This window comes from Scyliorhinus canicula, chromosome 14 (genome assembly GCF_902713615.1).
Source record: "Scyliorhinus canicula chromosome 14, sScyCan1.1, whole genome shotgun sequence".
NCBI classification, from domain to species: Eukaryota; Metazoa; Chordata; class Chondrichthyes; order Carcharhiniformes; family Scyliorhinidae; genus Scyliorhinus; species Scyliorhinus canicula.
In genome coordinates this window covers 159269130-159287325 of record NC_052159.1, presented here as the reverse complement: position 1 = coordinate 159287325, position 18196 = coordinate 159269130, and the positions used below count along the sequence as shown (strand labels likewise).

At 48.0% G+C, this 18196-nt stretch overlaps 1 protein-coding gene across 2 annotated transcripts in view; it reads left to right on the top strand.

Moving 5' to 3' along the window:
• cars2 (cysteinyl-tRNA synthetase 2, mitochondrial) overlaps positions 1-18196 on the top strand; it is a 105879-nt gene that overhangs the window by 57841 nt on the left and 29842 nt on the right. For both annotated transcript variants that reach the window (XM_038818210.1, XM_038818212.1), the window contains 5 exons: positions 2130-2263; positions 11049-11116; positions 15176-15242; positions 15330-15468; positions 16780-16903. In XM_038818210.1, coding sequence (XP_038674138.1) covers positions 2130-2263; positions 11049-11116; positions 15176-15242; positions 15330-15468; positions 16780-16903 — 532 coding nt within the window. The remainder of the gene's footprint in view (positions 1-2129; positions 2264-11048; positions 11117-15175; positions 15243-15329; positions 15469-16779; positions 16904-18196) is intronic.

Here is an 18196-nt window from a genome sequence, read left to right as displayed (position 1 = left end):
AGTAGTATTATCTCTATGACAGCTCTATTGATCATGTATTAACTATATGGAAAGTCATTGTGCTGGAATTAAAGGAGTGAAAATAGAATAGGGTTGTAATAGGGTTGGTTTCTGGCCATAACCACACTTGTGTTATTTTTTTGTCTCTCTCCACCTGTGTTTTTGCATGCTGTCACTAGACAACAGCAACCTGCATTAATAAAGCACCTTTAATATAGTAAAATACCCCAAAATGCTTCACAGGAGTGTTATCCAGAATAATTTGACATGGGGCCAATATAAGTAAACATTAGGACTGGTGACCTAAAGCTTAGTCAAAGAGCTATGTTTTCAGGAGCATCGTAACGAAAGAGCGTGATGTAGAGAGATTTAGGGAGGAAATTCCAGAGCTCAAAGTTCAGGCAGCTGAAGGCACGGCTGTCAATGGTGGACTGATCAAAATCATGGATATGTAAGATGCCAGGATTGGAGGAGTGGATTTGGATTTGTTTTATTGTCACATGTACTAAGGTACAGTGAAAATTATTGTTCTGCGTACAGTCCAGACAGATCGTTCCATACATGGAAAAAATATAGGACATACATAAATACACAATGTAAATACATAGACACAGACATCGGATGAAGCATACAGGATTGCAGTACTGCCCAGTAGAGAAGATGTGTGAAGAGATCAGATCATAAGAGGGTCATTCAGGAGTCTGGTAACAGCGGGGAAGAAGGTGTTTTTGAATCTGTTAATGGGTGTTCTCAGACTTTTGTATCTCCTGCCTGATGGAAGAAGTTGGAAGAGTGAATAAGCTGGGTGGGAGGGGTCTTTGATTATGCTACCCGCTGTCCCAAGGCAGCGGGAGGTGCAGACAGAGTCAATGGATGGGAGGCAGGTTTGTGTGATGGACTGGGCTGTGTTCACGCTCTCTGTTCTTGGGCCGAGCAGTTGCCATACCAGGCTGTTATGCAGCCAGATAAGATGCTTTCTATGGTACATCTGTAAAAGTTGATAAGAGTTACTGTGGACATGCCAAATTTCCTTAGTTTCCTGTGGAAGTATAGGCGCTTTTGTGCTTTCTTGGTCGTAGGACAGGACAGATTGTTGGTGATCTGCACACCCAGGAATTTGAAGCTGTCAACCACAGCTCGGCCCCATTGATACAGACAGGGGCGTGCACGATACTTTGCTTCCTGAAGTTAATGACCAGCTCTTTAGTTTTGCTGACATTTGGAAGAGATTGTTGTCGTTACACCACTCCACTAGGTTCTCTATCTCCCTCCTGTACTCTGACTCATTGTTGCTCGAGATCCGACCCACTACCGTTGCGTCATCAGCAAACATGTACATGGAATTAGAGCCAGATTTTGCCACACAGTCGTGTGTGTATAGGGAGTATAGTAGGGGATTATGTACGCAACCTTGCGGGAACCCGGTATTGAGGACTATTGGGAGTTGGTTGTTGTTTATCCTTACTGATTGCTGTCTATGGGTCAAAATGTGGGGATGCCGGCGTTGGACTGGGGTGAGCACAGTAAGAAGTCTTACAACACCAGGTTAAAGTCCAACAGGTTTGTTTCAAACACGAGCTTTTGGAGCACTGCTCCTTTCTCAGACCTGAGCAGTGCTCTGAAAGCTGGTGTTTGAAACAAACCTGTTGGACTTTAACCTGGTGTTGTAAGACTTCTTACTATGGGTCAGAAAGTAGAGGATCCAGTTGTAGAGGGAGGAGCCAAGTCCTAGATTTTGGAGCTTTGATATGAGTTTGGCTGGGATTATGGTGTTGGAGGCACAGCTGTAGTCAATGAATAGGAGTCTGAAGTTGGGGTCCTTGTCAAGATGCTCCAGTGTTGAGATCTTGGAAGGTTATAGGACTCTTAAGAGGTCATAAGGATAGTGAGGGGGCGAGGGCAATGGGGGACAACGTTGAGGTGTTGCCGGAATGAGCCACTAGCTCATCTGTGTTTGATTACTACATATTTTATTTTATTACCAGTTAACTCCCTGACAGACATTTGTGTTGCTCACTTGTAGGCTAGTCCAAGGACCTTTATTACTGCAGTGTGTTGATTTGACAAAGAAAATAGTTTCACACTTTGCATCATAACAAATGGTGAGTTTAACTGTGTGATATTTTCAGCTGTGTGTTTGGAAATAAACTGGACATCCATTCAGGTGGAATAGACCTGGCCTTTCCCCATCACGAGAATGAGATTGCTCAATGCGAGGCCTATCACAAGTGTGGACAATGGGGCAACTACTTTTTACACTCAGGTATGTATTTATGGGGCATTGGAGAATGGACAGCTAGAATTCAAAGTATGATGGTAATTAATGTTAGATAGCTTTAATGAGTTTTTGGTACTTGTGAGATTGATGGTGTAATTTTTCTAGTGCGAGAGTGTATATCTAGTAATCTATGTGTAATTTTCTGCCCATCAATTTTAATTATGCAATTTCTTAGTGTGTTCTCTGGAGTGAAAGATTCAGAACACTGGGAGTATGTAATTGGAAAACTTCTCCATTATGTTTCTAAATGGTTCACAAACAGAGACATCATCATAAACAACTTTCAACCTGGATCAAAATCCCTGAGCAGTTTGGATGTTCGTTTCTTTAGTTTTCCTTCAAGTCTCTTGGTTGTAAAAGATGAAACGTATACAGTGGTCATTTATTAATTGGCTTAATTGGGAAGCAAGCATGCGGCCTCGTGTGATGAGGGAAATTGTGTTGTGGTTTAGTAATGAGCAGAATGAATGTAATTGACTTCAAACCCTGCAGCAGTGCATCGTGTAACCCCTGTTATGTTTTTGAGAGCGTTTCATCAACAACAGTGAATTGTTTGCTGGCAGAGAGATTTGTTTAGCTGCTGAAGCTGCGAGCATGTTGAGTCCCCTAATTTGAGATTGTATTTCTTGAATTTCCATTAAGAGGCCAACAATCCAAGCTTTTTAGTTTTTGGAATTCTGCAGCCTTGAGGTTCTCCGTTCCAGTGGTTCCGTTAACTCATTGCGCACTAGTGGAATTATTAATATGAAGCTTTAAAACACTTCTTTTGTTTAACCATATTTATGGCACTGTTGTTATTTATTTGTATTTAACCTAGAAATCTAGACATTTTTAACTAATTTGTTCCCTCTTACCTGTCCTGAACTTTGGCTTTTCAGGAGTTGATCTTTTCCATGCTTTCTGTCCAGACCATTTGTTCTACATTATTTCAGTAATTATCCATACTTGCTAAGATGGTCTTTGCTTTTGCACTAATCACCATTTGCGGACATGCATTCCACATCCCAATAACTTTTCCTGGAAGTGTTTCTTCTAATCTTCCCCATTTTCTGTTGTGAGCGATTATAATCCAATCAGGACCAATGGATAGGGTTTGAAATTAAACAGTAACAGGAAACAGGCGTTATCGAACTGGCTGCCTTTCATATTCTGACTGATCTCCCTTTCAATGGAAGTTGCTGGTAAAGAAAATGGGGTGCAGTGTAAAATGGATGGCAGATTTATCATCACCCTTTTCACGCTGCCTCCCACGACCAATTTCAGTCCTGCTCGACTTCAGCAATGGCAGGAACATGTCTTTATCTTGATACAAACATACAAAATTGGAGTAGAAGTAGGCTCTTTGGCCTCTCGAGACTTTCACCATTCAATAAGATCATGGCTGATCTGTTTACGTTGAGTTCCACGTTCCCATCCGTCCCCCGATAACCTTAGATTCTTGTTGGGCAAGGGAATCAATCTACTTCTGCCTTGAAAATATTCAACGACTACTTATACCTGGAGAAAGTCAAGTACGTTGTCAGAGGGTCAGTTGAGGAGTTCTACCTGAGATGGCAGCTATTCATTGCCCACTTTAGGCAGTTAGTCACCGTTAGTTGCTGAAGGGAGGGTGTTGGGTTTTATTCTTCCTTTCTTTTGTGCGTGAGGTGGATACGTTGGTTGTCATTTTGTTATGTTGTTCCGTGTTACCATAAGACCATAAGACATAGGAGTGGAAGTAAGGCCATTCGGCCCATCGAGTCCACTCCGCCATTCAATCATGGCTGATGGGCATTTCAACTCCACCTACCAGCATTCTCCCCGTAGCCCTTAATTCCTCGCGACATCAAGAATTTATCTATCTCTGCTTTGACAGATGCTGTTTGTAATATTGGCTTTGTTATGAATGTTTTCGTAAATTAGAAATCTTTCGGGAAAATATTTTCATTGAACTTTTAACATTTTATATCCAAAAATTTACAAAGCTTAACAAAACTAACACATGTATCAACATCAGAGAAAAAAAACATCCAACAACGGAAACAACCCCCCCCCCAATCCTGAATGAAAATACAAACCCCCCTCCAACCCCACTAACAGCTAGCAGTGACCAATTCCTGAAAATTCAGTATTAACGCACACCATCTATGGTATGACCCCCTCACAGTGAACTTGACTTTCTCGAGATATAAAAACTCCCATCAAGTCACCAGCCACGCTGAGGCACGAGGTGGCACTGCCTGCCTCCAACTCAGCCGAATCTGCTGCCGATCAATCAACGAGGTGACTGCCAGGGCATCTGCCCCTGCACCCGTCTTTATCTCCGGCACCCCGAATATAGCTACTAACGGGCAGGGCTCTAAACATTCAGGATCGTTGATATGGTGCTGAAAAAAACCCCTAAAAAAATCTACCAATTTGGGACAGGACCAGAACACGTGTGTGGGTGGGGGTGTGTGGGTGGGGGTGTGTGGGTGGGGGTGTGTGGGTGGGGGTGTGTGGGTGGGGGTGTGTGGGTGGGGGTGTGTGGGTGGGGGTGTGTGGGTGTGGGTGTGGGGGGGTGTGTGGGTGTGGGGGGGTGTGTGGGTGTGGGGGGGTGTGTGGGTGGGGTGGGGGGGGTGTGTGGGTGGGGGGTGTGTGTGGGTGGGGGGTGTGTGTGGGTGGGGGGGGTGGGTGGGGGGTGTGTGTGGGTGGGGGGTGTGTGTGGGTGGGGGGGGTGTGTGGGTGGGGGGGGGTGTGTGGGTGGGGGGGGTGTGTGGGTGGGGGGGGGTGTGTGGGTGGGGGGGGTGTGTGGGTGGGGGGGGTGTGTGGGTGGGGGGGTGTGTGGGTGGGGGGGGTGTGTGGGTGGGGGGGGATGTGGGGGTGGGTGTGTGTGGGGGGGGGGGTATGTGTGTGGTTTGCAGGTCCTCTCAAAATACCACCCACACCTATCCTCCACCCACCCAAAAGGGTGACTCATCCTGATCGTGCCGAGGTGGGCCTGAAAACCACCTTGAGCTGTATCAAGGCCAACCTCGCACAGGGTGAGGAAGCATTCGCCCTGCGGAGGAACTCACTCCACACCTCCTCCTCCAAAATGGGTCCCAGCTCCTCCTCCTGGTCTTCCACCGAAACCTGCTCTCCCCCAAGATCCGTCCACATATCCCGGACATTCTACCCCCTTCCGATCCCGCAAAGGAGAGTATGCTCTCCAATAAAATGGACTGTGGTGTCAGAAATGTCCGCCGTACCTGAAGGTATCCGAACCCCCAAGTCCTGCTTTCTCCTTCAACTCCTCCAAGCTGCCAAACATCCCCATCAAAAACAAATCCCTGATCCTCTCTAGCCCCATACATTTCCACCCCGCAAATGTGGCATCCAATGGCCCATCTTGTCACTGTCCCCAGCTCAAAATTCTGACAGAGTTGCTGCCATATTTTCAAAGTGGCGACGACAACGGGGGCAAACGGCAGAGACGCCGTCACCGGGGGCAAACAGCAGAGACGCCGTCACCGGGGGCAAACGGCAGAGACGCCGTCACCGGGGGCAAACGGCAGAGGCGCCTTCATCGGGGGCAAACGGCAGAGGCGCCGTCACCGGGGGCAAACGGCAGAGGCGCCGTCACCGGGGGCACACGGCAGAGACGCCGTCACCGGGGGCAAACGGCAGAGGCGCCTTCATCGGGGGCAAACGGCAGAGGCGCCGTCACCGGGGGCAAACGGCAGAGGCGCCGTCACCGGGGGCACACGGCAGAGGCGCCGTCACCGGGGCCACGCGGCAGAGGCGCCGTCACCGGGGGCACACGGCAGAGGCGCCGTCACCGGGGGCACGCGGCAGAGGCGCCGTGACCGGGGGCACGCGGCAGAGGCGCCGTGACCGGGGGCACGCGGCAGAGGCGCCGTCACCGGGGGCACGCGGCAGAGGCGCCGTCACCGGGGGCACGCGGCAGAGGCGCCGTCACCGGGGGCACACGGCAGAGGCGCCGTCACCGGGGGCACGCGGCAGAGGCGCCGTCACCGGGGGCACACGGCAGAGGCGCCGTCACCGGGGGCACGCGGCAGAGGCGCCGTCACCGGGGGCAAACGGCAGAGGCGCCGTCACCGGGGGCACGCGGCAGAGGCGCCGTCACCGGGGGCACGCGGCAGAGGCGCCGTCACCGGGGGCAAACGGCAGAGGCGCCGTCACCGGGGGTAGCGGCAGAGGCGCCGTCACCGGGGGCACACGGCAGAGGCGCCGTCACCGGGGGCACACGGCAGAGGCGCCGTCACCGGGGGCAAACGGCAGAGGCGCCGTCACCGGGGGCACGCGGCAGAGGCGCCGTCACCGGGGGCACGCGGCAGAGGCGCCGTCACCGGGGGCAAACGGCAGAGGCGCCGTCACCGGGGGTAGCGGCAGAGGCGCCGTCACCGGGGGCACACGGCAGAGGCGCCGTCACCGGGGGCACACGGCAGAGGCGCCGTCATTAGGATAAAATAAATGGAAAATTGTTGATAAAAATATATTTTTTCAGTGACTCCACTTCCACCTCAATCTCGGATCCAAATTTGCACAACTGCCTGAGAGATTAAAATTTCTCCTCACCTCTGCTCTAATGGTGACTCCTAATTTTCAAACAGTGCCCTAGGTAGAAAGACAAGGCGAAATTCTTCCAAAAAATTATTGCCATTTTGGGAAGAAATCATGGGGTGATTTGCACTGGGTGCATGGATGCGATCCAGATCGCAATTCACACACACACATAGTCATTTTTTGGGGAGATTCTGACTGAAGAATCCCACACCTACATTATTTTCTGGATTCGGGAACTAAAGACCGGCTCCTCAAAGATTGGGGTACCCTGTTTAAAGGGTGACAAATCTCAAAGTTCAGCTGAAGGTTCCCCCACACCCCCACCCACGGACATGCCGTTCCCCCACAGACATGGGCAACCACCCCTCTCTTTCCCCCACCACCCAAACTCCACACAGGCACGAGGGTGACCCAGGCCCACCCCCATCCATCCTTGCCTGCATCAAGGCATCGTCCCCACTCCCGCAAGTGACCATAACCCATGCCTGCTTCAGCCCCCCCCCCCCCTCCCCCCCTCCCCCCCATGTCCTCCTTCACCCCCCTTTCATGACCATGGTCCCCTCAGGCCCCACCCCTTGGCAGCCTGGCAATTCTCCAGCAGTGCCAACCTGGCACACTACCCTGTCCCTGACCACCTAGGGGCTCCAATGGCCTCTGAGCACCTTGGTGTGGCATCATGTCTGATTTCTGCCTATGGAGACCAGTACTGATTGGCGCTGGCCTCACGGTATGCCGGTGGGCTCGGTGAATTCCGGGAGCCCGGAGACTCTGGCTTCGACTGGGCTACGCATATTAAAATTATGTTTGAGACTCTTCTAAATATGCTGATCTGGTTCACGTCCAGCGAGGGAGTGATACAGATCGCATCGGGCGCCTCAGGTCAGCATTGCGATCAGTCCGGAGTCCGACGTTAACCCCGCTCAGGGGCTCTCCTGCTATTCACCCAGCATATGGGGCTTGGTGCTGGACTCAACAGAGCCAGAGAATTGTGCCCATATCAAGTCTTACAGCACAAATATGGACCCTTCATGTCTGTGCCAGCCATCAAGCACCTATTTATTTTAACCCATTTTCTGGCCCTTGGTCCAGGACCTGTATGCAATGGCATTTCAAGTGCTCATCATAATGCTTTTTAAATGTTGTGAGGGTTCCCACCTCTACCATCCTATCGGGCAGCAAGTTCCAGATGCCCACCACCCTTTGGGTGAATAGTTTCTCCTTATATCCCCTCTAAATCTGCTGCCCCTTGGTTTTTGACCCATCTACTAAGGGGAAAATGTCCTTCCTATTTACCTTTTCTATATCCATCAGAATTTTGCACTCCTCGATCAGATCTCCTCTCAGCCTTCTCTGCTCTAAGGAAAATAACCCCTGCCTATCCAGCCTTTCTTCATAGCTAAAACAATCTTGCCCAGGCCGTACCATCTTCTCCACCCTCTCTCATGCAATCTCATCCCTTCTCTAATGTGCTGACCAGAACTGCACACCGTACTGTAGCTGTGGCCTAACCAGTATTTTAATACAGCTCCATCATAACCACCCTGTTTTTATATTCTGTGCCTCGGCTAATAAAGGCAAGTATTCCATAGACCTTCTTAACCACCTTTTCTACCAGTCCTGCTGCCTTCAGGGATCTATGAACACAGAATCCCTGCAGTGTAGAAGGAAGCCACTCGGCCCATCGAGTCAGCATTGACCCTTTGAAAGAGCACCTTACTTAGGCCCAATCCCCTGCTCTATTCCTGCAGCCCCACCCTAAGGGACAATGTATCATGGCTAATCCCCCTAATTTACACATCTTTGGACTGTGGGAGGAAACTGGACCACTCGGAGGATACCCACATGCACCCCAAGGTCCCTCTGGTCCTCTGTACCTCCGAGCACCCTCCCGTTCATTGGCTTTTCCCTTGCCTGGTTACTCCTCTCAAAATGCATCACCTCACACTTTTCAGGATTAAATTCCATTTGCCACTGTTTTGCCCATCTGACCAGCCCATCTATGTTGCCCTGTCATCTGAGGCTTTCCTCTTCTGTTTACCACAGCACCAATTTTCATGTTATCTGCAAGCTTACTGATCACGCCTCCTACTTCTGTATTCACTTGCATGTGGAACATTATTTCCATGTCTACCCTGTCAATACCATTCAGGATCTCCCCCCCCCCCCCCCCCCTTCACTCTTCTAAACTCCAGTGGAAACAAGCCCAGCCTTTCTAACCTTTCTCACAAGACAACCCGCTCATTCCAGCTATTAACCTCCCCCTTAAAACCGCTTTCAATGCATTTATGTTTTAAAAAGGTATTTATTAATAAATTTTCATAAAAATCAAAATCGTACAAAACAATTAACCAGAGTTACATAATAAAGAAAGACCAACAAGCAAAAGCATTTCTTAACATAACCCCAAAAAACTAAACCTTTTGAAAGCTGACAGTGACTAACTCATTTAAAAAAAGGAAATGAATGGCTGCCATCTTTGGTAGACCCCTTCACCCGATCGCTAATGGTGAACTTGACCATCTCCAAATGCAAAAAAGACATGGGGCTGGATTCTCTGATCCCCCGCCGGGTCGGAGAATCGCCGGGGGGCGGCATGAATCTTGGAATGGCAGTGCCCCCCCCCCGGCAATTTTCTGCCCCGCGATGGGCCGAGCAGCCGCCAGTTTTCAGCTGGTCCCGCCGGCGTTAATCAAACCAGGTACGTACCGGCGGGACCTGGCTCTGCAGGTGGCCTTCAGAGTCCTCGGTGTGGGGGGGTGCGGGGGGATCTGGCCCCAGGGCGTGCCCCTACGGTAGCCTAGCCCGCGATAGGGGTCCACCGATCCACGGGTGGGCCTGTGCCGTGGGGGCACTCTTTCCCTTTGCGCCAGCTGCTGTCAACCTCCGTCATGGCTGGCGCAGAGAAGAACCCCCTGCGCATGCGCTGGGATGACGCCAGCACCCCCCCCCCCCCCACCAGCGGACTTGGATCCAAACCAACATTGAGTATTTTCGACACGGTATTAAAGAAAGAAACCCAAAGCTTACCCACTTGGGACAAGACCAGAAGATATGGGTGTGGTTAGCCGCCCCCCGAGAGCAGCACTCACTCTTGCCCTCCACCGCAGGGAAGAATCCACTCATTCTCGCTTTAGTCAGATGCGAGCTATGCGCCACCTTGAATTGGATCAGAATTAGCCGAGCACATGAAGATGAGGAGTTGACCCTGCGAAGGGCTTCACTCCATACCTCACCATCCAGAATGAGGCCCAACTCAGCCTCCCATTTTGCCCTCACTTCACACAACAGAGCTAACTTTGCTGAGAGGCTATGGCTGTATATGTCCCGAAATAGTCTCCCCACCAGACCTGGCCAAAGGCAAAATTGTCTTCAGCAGCGAAGAGGGTGGTTCTGAGGAAAAGGAGGGAAACGCCTTGTGTGAAGAAGCGCAAATCTGAAAGTATCTGAAAAGACTGGAACCAGGGTGTTCACTGGAGCAAATGGCAAACCTTCCGTCCACAAACAGGTCCCCAAATTGTTACCCTCCCATGACCTAAGCATCAAGTCCAAACCCAGTGGCAGAAAAAGGTGGATATTGCAGATGGGGACAAGCAAAGGAACAGAGCTTAAAATGCTGCCTAAACTGCTTCCACTCCAATGCATTTACATCCTTCCTTCAATAAGCAGCCCAAAATTGTACACAGCATTTGAGATGTGACCAATACCCTGTATCGCTGAAACATACAATTCCTTTCATAACAAAGAATAGCATTTCTTTAGCCTTCTGGATTATATGCTACACCAGCATACTACCTTTTGTGTGACCCTTGCACAAGAACACCTAAATCGCTCTGTACCTCGGCAGTCATTCTCCATTTAAATAATGCTCTACTTCTTTATTTTTCCTGCCAAAGGGAACAACTTCCCACATTATACTCCATCTGCCAGATTTTTACCCACTGACTGAACCTATCTATATCCATCTGCAAACTCTGATATCCTCTTCATAACATACTTTCCCACCTATCTTTGTGTTGTCTGCAAATTTAGCTGCCGTGCCTTCGCTCCCCTCATCTAAGAGACCAATTGGAAAAGGTTGAGGCCCCTCGCAACCCTTTGCGGGACTCCACTCGTCACATCCTGCCAATCAGACAAAGACCCATTTATACATACTATCTGTTTTCTACCAGGCGGTCAGTCTTCAATCCAGGCTAATATGTTACCCCCATGAGCTTTTCATCTTGTTTGAATTCCTTTTGTTCAGGGCATTTGTATTTGAAAGGAAGTGAAGAAAAGATGTCAAAATCTTTGAAAAATTACATCACAATTAAGGTAACTATCCACTCGTATTCTACTTGCTTACTTTCTCACGGCTCCTTTTTATTAAAAAAATTCTTCCAATGAAAGTTGTTAGGCTGTCTTTAAATTTAGCTGGTTCCCTACCAGCTTCCAGGGAAGGGGATGTTCACCCATACTCCGACAGAACCAGGAATACCGTTTCTTTCTAACTGATTGTCTTGTATTGGCTTTGGGGCAGCTGGAGCTGGGCAATGTATGTTGCCCACATTCCAAGAGTAAAAGTCCTTGCGACCTTGTGTTTTGCGGTATGATCTCCTTCAGACATTCCCAACTGAAATATAGTTTTCAGAGTATTTGGCGTACAGCGGAAGAGTACATTTGACCGGGGTTTTCCACTCACCAACTGTTAACTCGATGAAGGGAACCATTACGCTTCTTCAAAACTGGGGCTGAAGGATGGCAGCTTATTTTTTTTATTTAGACTGCAGGTGTGGAGGTGTGAGTGAGCTTAACTCTGATTCTCCAACTCACTCCTGCTTCAAGCAAGGACCTCACGCAATTGCTTTTGTTCATCTTGCTGAAGAGCAATGCCGCAAGGAAGACAGCCTCCCACTGGTGCTGACCAATTGAGACAAATAAACAATGCTGTCCAGTGATCAATCTCAGTGTCTCTTAGGAGAGGAAAGCAGTAACATGTTGATACTGTCATGCTTTCCAATCAGTATGTCCAATTTGAGGGAAAATGACTTCCTAGCATCTAGCAGTCTAACTCTTCCAGTGAGCTGGCATGGACACAGTGGGTGGAATAGTTTCCTCCTCTGCTGTAACCATTCTATGATTCTGTAAATGTTGACTGCATCTGTAGAAGTGAACTTCACCCAAGGGTCACAGCAGTAATAAGGTACATTAAAATTTCAAAAGATAATGGGTGGCATTCTCCGTGAGCTGATGCCAAAATCGGGATAGGCCATTGGGCGGAGAATCGAGCGTGAGGTCAAAATCGTGGCCGGTATGGTGTCCGCCAGAATGCCATGCTCCGGTGCCTCGACAGCGGCATCAATGCGTTCTACTCCGCACATACAATAAACGCCATCTCCATATCATTAACAGGCCTGATTTGGTATTCCCCGGGGCTTCTGCGATGCTCCACCTCTGCCGGGAGTAATTACCAACGGCGGGTTTCACTTGTGGTTTAAAAAATTGGGAAACGGGTGCCGTGGCTGCTGAGGGAGAGAGAGGGGGTTACGAAAAGTGTCCAACATCGCTAAAGTGTACTGACAGTTGTGCCGCTGTCTGGGTGATGTCTGCCAGGGCCAGGGGGAGTAGTGGAGGGTGGCCAGAATATGGGGCGTGGAGTTGCGGTGGCCGGGCACGGAACACCATTGCCGCAGCTGGCAAGGCAGCCATACAGCTGCGCATGCCGCTGACTGCCCACTCTGACCTTAGGGCCACAGGTGGTATGGGTATCCCCCTAGCTAACCTCTGGCCCCGCCGACCCATCAACGGGATGGGCGCGCTCCAGTAGAACCCGTGCCATCTTGTTGGCTGGGATGAATGCGTGTGGGGAGGGGTGTTCTAATAACCGGCTGCAGCTTGTCAGTCACTCGGTGCCAATCCCGAGCCCGACAAATCCAACACGGTTTTTCATTGGAATCGCTCGTGTTCTATGTGGCACCAGTGCCCATTAACGGCTCTTGAGTTGCTCCGAGACTGGCACCAATTCTGCTGTTGTCCACCGATTCTCTCCGGCATCAGCACTTAGTCTCTGAAATGGGGAATCCTGCCCAGTAGCTTGGAACCATTGTACAAAATAAGTTCTGTGATCCTGCCTGATAGTTATGCCTTGGGCTTTTAATAGTTTTTCTTCAATAATGGAAAATAGCAGTGTTATTGCTGAAAACTGACCAGTGTGCTGTGTTCAGAGAAGGCTGAAGGCTAACCTCAGAACTGTCTGTAAAATTCTGAAGGGGATTTGATGATGTAGGCATACAAAAGAAGAGATCTAAGCAGAAGTCTTCAATATACTGAAAACTGTACAACCAGATGGTGCCAAAAGTGGACACTTGCAGGACAGTCCCAAATAACTTGTATTATAATGGTTAAGCACTGCCCCTTGAAGTCACGGACACTTACCAACTCCAAACTAATCTCTTCCTTTGTTCACCAAATCCATTTGTAACTGAAAACATGAGTTAAATACAAGGCAGTGACAGGTGAAAAAAATGGCTTTTGTGAAATGGAGAGTTCTTTATTCAGCATTCACTGTTGTAGGGAAACCCCTTTATCTGTAGCTTGCTTGCATGGCTCTGACCCAGCAATAGAGAGAGTTCACTGCCACTCTGTCCACTGTATTGAGAGCTTCTCGTTTCACAAAAGCCGGAAACTGTAGCCAAATGACTTCTCTCGCACAAAATGACATGGATCTGCTACGGTATTACCTCTATTCACTTAATATGTCACTGGATTAAAGTTCTTGCCGCTGTGGACCCCAACCCACTCCATGGCATGATGTGACTCCTGACGTAGAGAGTGGCGATTATGTGGAGCGCAGTTGGGAAGGATCTGGAGAGTTGGGAATTATTGATGCTGACATTCAGGAGAGTCTTGTATGTTATGGTCTCAGCATTCAATGGGGCAATTAGATCAGGTCTGGGAAGAACTCTGAAATCATCAGCAGGAAAAGGTATACTGGGGTGTGAGGGGGGCGATGAATGAAATCTCAGAATGAAGTAGGAGGGATGAAGAGGAAAGGGGGAAGAGCCTGGGAGTGTGGGGCTGGTTCTTAAACTGAAGGCTATTCCATCATGGCATCCTTCACCACATGTGTTTTAGAGGCTAGTATTAATGTGAAAGTGAAGGGATCAAACCTATGAAAATGAGTATGATAGTGTCTGAGGGGTGAATACAGGAGCCAGTGTAAACACCAGGGGCTCAAATTCTCCTCCCGTGTTTCCTGCTGACTAAAGGCTTTCTGGTTGCCATTGAAATGAAGCTGTAAGCAAAAGTAGTCCACGTCAGCGGACCCAACCCTTACACAGAATTAATGTTTGTAATATCATGTGACCAGATACCACATGATCATTTGCCACATTGTCATGTAATATGGTCAGAACATCATATGATCAGAGTTTGAGAAACATGGCTAAGAGTTGAAGCATCCACACAGGAGGAAAACTCTGGTCAGTCTGCAAGCAGTGGGTGCGACATGCAAGCCCAGGCATCCAAACACAAGCCATGCACTCCAAACACAACCCAAAACACAAGCCCAGGCATCCAAACATAACCCAAAACACAAGCACATGCATCCAAACATAAACCAAAACACATACCAAGCACTCCAAACATAACACAAGCCACACACTCCAAACACTACCCAAAACACAAGCCACACACTCCAAACACAAGCCCAGGCATCCAAACATAACCCAAAACACAAGCCAAGCACTCCAAACATAACCCAAAATGCCAAAGTGGCTGGAGAGAGTGGAAAATTGTACTGTTGCAATTGGGGAATCGATTCAGCTTGGAGGGAACAGTGCTCTGCAAGCTGTACGTTAATCCCCCTCCATGCCTGAGGCTCAAGCAGAGTGACCTCCTCCCACCAGTTTCAAAATTAAAGCTGGTCGATAACAGCCGTTATGTGGTCATTAATTGCCCTCAATTGTGGCAAGGACGGGCCAGCTGACTGGCCTCTCCTGTTTCTCCCATATAATTGCAAACAGGTTGGGGCGTGTGGGAGGATTTTATGGCCCACCTCCCCAGCCTCCTGGGTGGAGGAATGAAAATTCTACCCATGCTAGTAGAGTGAGATGATGTTGGGTGGGAGGAGAGACTCCAATGAAGCATAAACACCTGGTTGGACCAGTTGAGCCAAGTGATCTGTTTCTGTGCTATACATTGTGTTTTTTATAGACTTCAGGAATTGGTTATTGCTGTGGAATTGATGCATTTCCTGGCTACAGCTTAGTGTTTCGCGTCACATGGATAGGAATTCCTCGAATTCCTTAGCACGCTGTATTTTTCATGCTTATTGGTGCTTTATATATGTAATATGCAAATTATAACATTTCAAATTCTCTGATTATTAACCAGAGTCTCTTGGAAAAATTCTCTGCAAATCATTTTCGAATGTTTTGTCTTCTATCAAAATACAGATCAGGTATGAAAGCTTTAATAGTTTGAAAGAAGTATTGATGTGTGCTGGATTGGCGGACCTTGCTGAATGTTTATTGTGTTTGGACTGTAGCAGTGGAATACAGTGATACGAGCATGACAGAAGCTGGAAACCTGCTCCACTCCATTTCAGCTTTTATCAGTGATGCGTCTGCATACATGAGAGGACAGTTGATCTGCCCATCGGTTGATGAAACTTTGTTATGGGAAAGGTATGGTGAAAAAAATAAATACTTGTATTTTTGTCATCACAAAGTTCCTTACACCAGTAGAGTAGTTTGAAGTGTAGTCACTATTTTGGGCAATGGATTGCCAATTTGCACACAGCAAGCTTGCACAAAGGGAGGTCCTGTGGTGTAGTGCGTTGCGTCCCTGCCTCTGAGCCAGAAGTTCCGGGTTCGAGTCCCACTCCAGGACTTGATGGTCAAAGAAGATGTGTTCATAACAGATTGGATGTCAACCTACAAACTCCTTCCAGCACTAATGTAAGGCAGTAAGTGGGAGAGACTCCTGGTGAGTACTGCTCGATGTGGAGTGGTGCCCCCTCTAGCTATAAGCCTCTGAAAACCAGCTTGCGATCTATTCCAGGAAATAATCTTACTGTGGGAACCGATGAAAGACTGCCGTGTGCATCACCAAAGTGAGGGAAGGGAAACAACAATAAGCCCCCATAAATAACAATATGATAAAGATCTGTTTTGAGGTGTGGTTAAGGGATAAATATTGGTTATGAAACTGGGGAAACCTGCTCCCCGCTCTTCGAAATAGAATTCATCCAAAAACAGCCCTCCTGCAGTACCGTGCACTCTCAGTATGACTGGATATCTCTGCTCAGCTCTCTGCTTTGAGAATGGAATCCATGACCTTCTGACTCCAAGATGAGACGGAGTGCTACCTACTGAGCCACCACTACCATTTGTGTAACTTGTAAACACTGTTGTGTGCTACTCTCAAATTGTGACCCCTCTCAGACTTTTTTTATCCTGCTGTTATCAGAAAATAGGCTTACTAAATGGCTAGAAATTCACCATGTCACAATGCTGCTTACTATATGTTGTACCCTGTCTCACAATGCTGAGCCGATCCAGCAGGTTGAAACATTTTCTAAAAATAATCATCTTCCTGCAATGTCCAAATGCCTTATTTTGTAATGATCGGCCAGGGAAAATTGTTTGGCCTATTGATCAGAAACTAGCAGTAGTGAGGGGGTTGACTGCGTGATCCAGTGCTGTCAAGTGGGGAAGTGTATTCTCTGGGAGCACCTGCAATTTTCTATTTTAATGAAAACAAAAGCCACTGGCTGCAGTGCCGAGCGTTCCTGAGAGTAATGTACCCTGCTGGGAGTGAAAGAACACACAATTATCCCTCTGGTTTCATTCTTTAGGCTACAACTGCATCAGATGCTTTCAATAACAATCATTTTATGGTGTCTTTATTGTCGAGACTCAAAAATGTATAGATTTTTCTTTCTTTATTTTTAAAGTGTAAATTGTGTGCTCTCTGCTTTTCCGTTTTGTATCCAGGTTAAATGCAACTAAAGTCAATGTGCAGGCCGCCTTTGCTGATGATTTTGACACCCCAGGGGCTACTGAGTCAATTATGAACCTCATTCGCCATGGCAACAGACAGCTTCAAGCAGTTGCCAAGGTAACCCATTAGGATTTCACAATCCTTATGAAGGAAGTGCATTATTCAGAGTAAGGCCACGATGAGTGTATTAGATTTTTCAAGACCATCATTAGGTTTGTTGAGGTGAGCTGGGGGTTAGGTCTGTGCTCCGATAGCTGGTGTTGCAGCTCTCTCGGGAAGGAATGAGAAAGATGAGACTCGGGAGCATTAAGTCTCATTACTTGCACTAATCAGAAATGAGTTGTTGTTTTTCAGCTGAGGAGATCATTCGGTGTAAATCAAAACTTTGCTGAGTTGATGAGCCCCCACGTGCAGTGGTTTGGCTGAATAGTATAGATAAAGGGGAAGCTAGATAACTTGTGGATAACTTGACGGGCTGGTCTCTTCTGTCAAGAGAAGGTTGAGAGTGAAAGATTTGAATGGAGTATATACAGAGATAATGGTTTCCCTTGTGGGGAAGAGCATAGCTAGAAGCTGTCAAGATATTCATCAAGAAATTCAGTAAGGTATTCAGAAGAAACCTCACCCAAAGAGTGGTGAAACTGTGGAACTTGCTACCATAGATAGTGGTTGAAGCACATGGTATCGATACATTGAAAAGGATACTGGGCTGGCATTTGAGGCAGAACTGAATAGATAATTATATGGTGGAGTCGGATGAGAAAGGATGGCAGGAGGCTCAATTGAAGCACAAATACCAGCATAGACTGGTTGGGCCGAATAGCCTGTTCCGGTACCTTATATCTGATCTTATCAGGGAGAAAGAAATAGAAGGATATGCTGATAGGGTGAGATGAGGTAGGTTAGAAAGATGGTTGTGTTGAGCACAAACTGGCCCAGAGCAGATGGGCCAAATGGCCTGTTTGGGTGGTGAACATGCAATGCAATTCTAATCTATCTGAGATATCACTCAACATAGCCACTGATTGCAGAGTTGGTGTTAGCAGTGATCCGGAGGTTGGTCATTGTTGAGTGACACTGGAGAAATGAACCATGGAGGGGCTGACGAAGCCGGACGGGAATATTGCAGAGCTAGACATGCCAAAGAATTCTATCACTTTGGACTAGATTAGTTAGCAAGAAATATTGGGGAAGTAAGTCTGCCTCTTTGAGGAAGTGACAAAGTTAATTGATGAGGGAAGGGCTGTAGATGTCATATACATGGACTTCAGTAAAGCATTTGATAAAGTTTCCCATGGCAGGTTGATGGAAAAAGTGAAGTCGTATGGGGTTCAGGGTGTACTAGCTAGATGGATAAAGAACTGGCTGGGCAACAGGAGACAGAGAGTAGTGGTGGAAGGGAGTGTCTCA